General features: G+C 31.6%; 1 protein-coding gene across 2 annotated transcripts; it reads right to left on the minus strand.

Moving 5' to 3' along the window:
* Positions 1 to 463: 463 nt before the first annotated feature.
* LOC107891337 (serine/threonine-protein kinase Aurora-3) lies at positions 464 to 2716 on the minus strand. 2 transcript variants are annotated; one of them, XM_016816097.2, is made up of 6 exons: positions 2457 to 2716; positions 2033 to 2275; positions 1833 to 1928; positions 1405 to 1619; positions 1261 to 1333; positions 464 to 682 (listed from the first exon to the last, which is right to left on the minus strand). In XM_016816097.2, exons 1-6 carry the CDS (start codon positions 2580 to 2582, stop codon positions 581 to 583), a joined length of 855 nt encoding a protein of 284 aa, XP_016671586.1. In that variant the 5' UTR covers positions 2583 to 2716; the 3' UTR covers positions 464 to 580. The 2 variants fall into 2 exon arrangements, with proteins under 2 accessions (XP_016671586.1, XP_016671585.1); XM_016816096.2 differs by having other exon boundaries at positions 1212 to 1333; positions 2457 to 2696.
* Between the last annotated feature and the right edge of the window lie 4387 nt (positions 2717 to 7103).

Below are 7103 nucleotides of genomic sequence, written 5' to 3' on the forward strand. Positions count from 1 at the left end.
ATAAAATTACACATTAAACCAACATTCAGGTATAATTTTAAGATTTATCATTTAAAATTTAATATGATTCGATCTTGAAATTATTCAAACTAAAAATAATTCGAACAAATAATCAAAACCAATCCAAACCCAAATTATTTAAATTCTGAATAGTTGTATCTGAAATAATTCAAATAAATGATTTAACAGATATAATTATGGAATTGTAATCCAAACCCAAATTATTTAAATTCTGAATAGTTGTATCTGAAATAATTCAAATAAATGATTTAACAGATATAATTATGGAATTGTAATCCTTCCCAGTCGTATGTTTGCCATCTACACCTTCTAGGGGCCACTTGCTTGAAATCTCAAACGTATTAAAGATATGCAGAAATTGACCCAGAAGAGAAAATACAACTATAATCCTATGTAATCAGATTCATAGATGAACGCCTATATGGACAAAAGTAGAGCTTAATGCATCACAAAAGAGAATAAAGTGATGATTATCATCCCAGTTTGAACAATACATTCACAGCTGAATTGCAATCTGTTAACAGCTTTTACGACATAGAATCTAAAACTACTACAAGTTCTATTTTTTGCAAGTACCCGTAGGGTTTGCATTCTTAATAATCCAAGGGTGCTCCATTATCTTCTGAAGAGAGAGCCTTTTCGAGGAGTCCTTCACAAGAAGCTGCAAATAACATTCAGTTACTGTATTCAGAACTTCAGATGTCAACTTCTACAATAATTTTTGGTCAAATTCTGTAGAAGGTCATTGTACTATGCATTTGGACAGATTTAGTTAGTCACTCTACTAGAATTTGTGATTTTTAGTCTCTACTTTGCAAAACGTGTATTTTTAGTTTTGAGATCAACCTTTTTTATGTTAATTTCATCAAATAACTTAACATGACTTATGCTGTAAAACACATGGTGATATGGAATACATACCTCTGGCATTTTTTTCTGGTACAGTTCGATAAATACAATACTTTTTTTTTCATTTTTGAAAATGTGCAAAAAATTGTTTAATTGTTAAAAAAAAATTATCGTGTATATGTCACATCATCATATGTTAAAAAGGAATGTTAAATTATTTAACAGAATTAACAGAAAAAAGTTGATCTCAAGACTGAAAATGCACAATTTAAAAAGTAGAGGACTAGAAGTTATCAAATATAATAAAGGGGCTAAATCCTCCAAAATGTATAATACAATACCTTCTATAGAATTTGACCATGATTTTTCATAACCAATGCATATTGTTACCCGGCTGATGAGATTTCTAGCCTCCATTGAGACATTAGGACTGGATGGGAAGCTGAGGTCAACCTTCATAATCCTGTAATACAACAGCTTGATGATTATACCACATTAGATTAAAGCATAAGAAAACACCGTATTCCTAGTTACCTTTTGAATGTATCGCTTTGACTCTCGGACTCAAAGGGGGGAGCACCATAGAGGAACTCATAACAAAGAATACCCAAAGTCCAGTTATCCACTGCATAATCATGAGCTTTATTTTCCACCATTTCTGGTGCCAAATAGTCCAGAGTTCCGCACATTGTGTGTCTCTTGCTTCTGGATTGTACCGACCATCCAAAATCTGCAATCTTCAACCGACCCTACATATATATAGTCATAATGGAATTACTTGCAAACTCGAACACAATTCAAGAAGGGTAACATTAATGATTAAACCCAACATATGATTTCATACAAAAACTCCCTTGTTGAAGACAATTTATACTTCTAAAATGGGTTTCTCAGTAGATCACAGCTAGGCAAAAGAAGTGGATGCCAAATCAAGAATGGAAGAAAGAAATGCATCGGCCTACCTCATGATCAAGCAGCAAATTTTCTGGTTTGATATCTCTATGAATTACATGTTTCTCATGACAATATGCCAACGCTGTTGTCAAACTAGCAATGTACTGAAAAAGATTTCAGAGTATTTCTAATAATTAAGAGAAAAAATTGTATAAAATAAAGTGCGATTGAAACAGAGGGAAAAAACAAAAAGAGATTGGGCGATTACTGTAGCAGCTTGTTCCTCACTGAAATGACCGTGTTTTCTAAGCTCGTTATAAAGCTCACCCCCGTAAGCATACTCAAGAATCAAGAAAATACGTTCACTATCATGAAACCAGCCGTAAAGCCGCAGTATATTGGGGTGGCGAAGACTGGTTTGAATTTCCATTTCTCTCCTCAACTGATGGTGGATCCTGTATTTTTCTAATTGTTCCTTGAATATGATTTTCAATGCCACAATGTATTTGCTCTACCAAAAAAAAAAAAAATACACAATCGAATCAATTAATCACTCTGTTTAAGGAATTATTTGCCCTCACACAAAAAACCCTTTTCATATGCATCTCGATTCGGTTGGAAATCGTAAATAAAACTATACAAACAGTGAATTGAATGAAAAAAAAAAGAAAGAAAAGGGAATATAAATATACCTTGACTTCTCTGGCAAGATAGACCCTACCGAATTTGCCTTTGCCGAGGGGTTTGCCGATCTCGAAGTCTTGTAAGGACCATTTCCGTTTTGAATTTCCTTCTCCTTCTTCGCTTGGAGAAATCATATTTCAGCTGATTGAAGGAATGGTTGATAGAAAATCACAAGTGTAAGTGATTGGGGAAGATGATGAAATTTGAATTTTTAGAAACCGCGCATGTTATTTGGGCCTTTAGCTTTTAATGGGCCTAAATGGTAGACCAGATAATTTATATGTTGAATTTGTTTCATATAGAATATAATAATATTTACCAAATCAATCAATTTCTTCCACCTAATAAAACAAGCATTTCCTTCCAAATTCATCATTGTGCACCAGAAATCGCGTGGTTATAAGCTCAGATTTTAATCTCAAAGTTATGCTCATCCATTTTTAATCATAAAGTAATGTTTGAGATTTAATTCTTATTTTTAAAATAATCTTTTTTATTAAAAAAATTATAGTTCACCGGTTAATAATGTTAATATTTTATATAATAATTTATTGTGTTTATAATAATTTACTTCTATGTTTGGTATGATTGCATCTATCAAAATTTATTGAGTTTATAATGATTTTTCTTCTATGATTGGTGTGACTGATAATAAATTTTGATGGAAAATGCTAACATTAGATTAAAATTTTTAAATTGAAAAAGTAGGGTACTCTATTTTTATAACAGTTAATCTCAATTTTCATTTAAGTATAGATATTAACAAGATTGAAATTTTAAAAAATGTCATTAAAAAAAACTACATTTTTCTGAAAAATAATGGGATTAGGCTAAAATAATAAAAACACTTCCATATGGAAGTATTTTCAACTGATTTTCCTTGTGTTGTATTTTTAGGGTTAGGTTTTTGGCTTTTTTTTAAAGTAGGGTTAAGGTTAGGGTTTTGTGGTTTTTAAGATTTAGGGTTTTGAGTTTTTTTTAAATATTTTTTTAAAGTTAATTATATATTATTTAGTTTTTTGTATAATTTTTTTAGATGTAAAGTTAATAATTATTTAGATATTTACAAGCATCATATTTACATCAATCGTATATTTGAATTATTTGAATTGTAAAATTCAATTCGATTCATAATCGAAACTCGAACTACTCGATTTGATTAAATCTTAGTTTGTAATTTTTTTATTTTTTATTTAATACAACTGAGTTTTGGTCAGTTTTTTATTGGAGGTTGAGGTTGATTAGATTTTTCATTGCAGTATTTTTGAACTTTCAGTGCATTTTTATTTAGAAAATATATCTCAGAAATCCTAAGATATCTAATGGGTAAGTGAGAGAAAGTGGGGAGTTCAAAATACTAGAGGGAAAATGCTCCACGTAGGACACATTTTCAGTGCACTATCAGAAAAAAAAGCATTGAAAGCGCATCCAATAGGACGCGTTTTCATGCCGTGTTAGCTGAAAACGTGTCCTGTTGCACGCACTTTCAGTGCATTTTCTGACAACATACTGAAAACGCGTCCTACGTGTAGCGTTTTCCCTCTAGCACTTTCAATTCACCACTCACCCAAGAAAATTTTCTAAATCAATTGCCACTCACCCTGGCTCTATAAAAGGGTAGCTTTCAGCATTGAGTGGCATAAGGTATTTATGAGAAAAAAAAATTGTAAGAAGAATCAGAAGAAGAGGAAATTCGTACATAAGGCATAATTTGGAGCTACCACGCAATTTGCATCAAGTAATGATCGATTTTTGTTGTTCATATTTAAGTATAACATTATTTTCTTGCATAATGTTTTTGTTTCGAACATGTGGATCATGTTATTTCATTGAAAATGAGTGGACAAATTAATGTTATTGTTTATTACGACGGGAAGTGCGTGACATCGATAATGAGATCGTTTTTTTCACAGAACACAACACGGTTGGCTTTTAACCTGAACATACAATTGCCGGAGCTGCGTGGAAGAATTAGGTGAAAAATCGTCGGACCCAATCAGATAAGAGTATCGTCACTTAGATATTGATTTTGTGCTTCGGTCGACGCTTTCAATATTAGAGGCGCGAGGGGGTTGGAGGTGATAGTGCAAACGCATATTGACAGTGGATCACCATTTCTCAAGTTATATGTGGAGTTTGCAAGGACAAATGAAGGCCCTCGAAGGTCAACATATGTTCTAGTTCAAGAGGTTGAAATGGAAGAACAAGCCGAGAGTCCAACAATATAGTTGTTTGGTGGGTTCACAGCTTTGTTAGAAAGTTCTAATTATGATATCCCAGAATTATCAATAGGAAAACACTCTTTTATTTCGGCCCTAGATTTCAATCGCGGCAGGTAGAACATCAAACAATCGAGGTTTGGTGGTAACACAGAATATTAGACCCTGCAAGACACTCAGTTAATGGTTTTGATTTGAACTTCGGTTAGTCGATGTTCAATGCTGAGAACACTTACAGGGGAATGACATCAAGTTCCAACAGTTGGTAATTAGCAGGTGATTTTGGTTGTTTCAACAATTATACAAGAAAGGATGATGTACTCCCTACGACGTCCACTAGCGAGGGGATATCCAACCTTGGAGATGTTGGTGGGGTTGAGAATGAATAGGGCATTAAATCTAATGCCGATCTAATTCGGGAGCCCGGTGCCGATGGTTCAGAAATTGCATTATTTTTTGAACTAGAAGATGGAGGTTCAGGCGGTGAAGGTTTAGGCAAAGGTGCTAAAGAAGATCCACAGTTCAGGGCGTACTCACCTCTAGCCTACATGCATAATGTGAACCTATCAGTAGAAAATGGGTTGGAGTTTGCAAAACTACCACACAGAAGATTGTGTCACGCGAGTTCTTCATTGGATTCGGGTGATTTAGAAGTGGGGAAGGAGTTTTCCTCTAAAGATGGTTTTGTCGCTGTAGTGAAGCAATACAATATCAAGAATGGGGTAAACTTCCACATTGTTAAATCTCGATCTAACAAGTTTGAAGCAAAGTGCGCAATGCGAGACAACAGATGTGTATGGAAAATCATGGTTTTTGTTAAGAAGAAGACGAGGCTGTGGACCATAAAGAAATATACTTCTCTACATACATGTGTTATCGCGGGTACTGCATCAAGACTGTTTTATATTTGGAGAGTTGAATTGCTAATTTTAACGTACTTGTCTTGTTGTAGGTATTTCACTGGATCATTCGAAATTGAATTCGGAGATGATAGTGGATATAATACTACCTATGGTGAAAGCGAGTCTTAGAGTAGTTGTGCCTATTTTAATTGCAAATATTCGCAGCCAATTCGATTACACGTCATCATTCTGCATAGTGTGGATCGCAAAGCAAAAGGCATTGAAGAAGATGCATAATGGGTGGGACGCGTTATACAACGATTTATGACATTTTTTTTCAAGCCCCAATCATAATCCGCTTTTCACTTATAAATACTTGAATTATTTAATAGGATTGCACCCAATTTCGAAATGATTTTCTTAATCCCACATTAACTAGATCTAAAATTTTACAAAATATTTTATATTATGTTGATTTTTTTATAAAATTAAATCAAATATATTTATAAAATGGTATAATAAAATATTTATGAAATTAAATATGTTATAAAATCTTATAAAATTACAAAAAAATATAATTTAAAAATATAAAAATGTAGTTATAAAATTTTAAAAAAAAGGTATTTTAGTAAATATTTTGGGGTGGACGAATTATACCTCATTTCGACTTCGAAAATTTCAATGAAAAATAATTTCATCTTGATATCCAATTTTAAAAAAATAGCACGCCGAAAAAATTTACTACTATTAATAATTTTTTTATCACCTAATTATGAAAAATTACAAAATTATCACATTACTACTAGTAAATTTCTTTTTTAGTTTCTTGATTATGAGAAGTTACAAAATGATGACTCCATTATTTTTCTTTTTCTTTTTTATCACCAACGGGCTAACAATGTCAGTTTTTAAAATTGACACCCTCAATATTTATAAATTATGTCAATTTAATCTTTATTCTAAAAAAAATTAACCCTTAACATTTACATATTTTGTAATTTGGTATTTTTTACAGTTTTACTTTTTTTTTATATTGAGAGTTAAATTTTAAAAAAATTAGAATTATTATCTTCAATTTTTGGGTGTTTCTAATTTTTTTTTTATATTTTCAATCAAACTTAGCTAATAAATTTATTTATTTATCTTTTTAAATGAAAGGGTCACCAAAAAAAGCAGATTGCAAAAAAGAGCAAATTATACAATGTGTAAGTGTTGAGGTTAGATTTTTTAGAATCAAGACTAAATTGACCTAATATGTAAATATTGAAAGTTAAAATTAATTTTGTACAAATTTAAAAAGTGACAACTGGTAGAGTAGTGAGATAAAGTGTGGTGCGTTTAGTTTATTTTTGTCTCATGCTACAATATTTAAACACACTGCCTATCTAAATCCACCCTTAATCTGTTGATAACTAGACAGGATAAATTTAAATAGCTTGAATGGCTAAATTATTTTATTAATAATTGGATTACATCGTTGAAAAGTAAGTGTGCGGAAAAATCAATCATATGCGCATGAATGATTCATACTTACGTTTCCCATAAAAATGACAAAATTCTAAACGATAAAATCTGATTGCATTCTTCGAAAGAT

Source organism: Gossypium hirsutum, chromosome A08, assembly GCF_007990345.1.
Source record: "Gossypium hirsutum isolate 1008001.06 chromosome A08, Gossypium_hirsutum_v2.1, whole genome shotgun sequence".
NCBI lineage: Eukaryota > Viridiplantae > Streptophyta > Magnoliopsida > Malvales > Malvaceae > Gossypium > Gossypium hirsutum.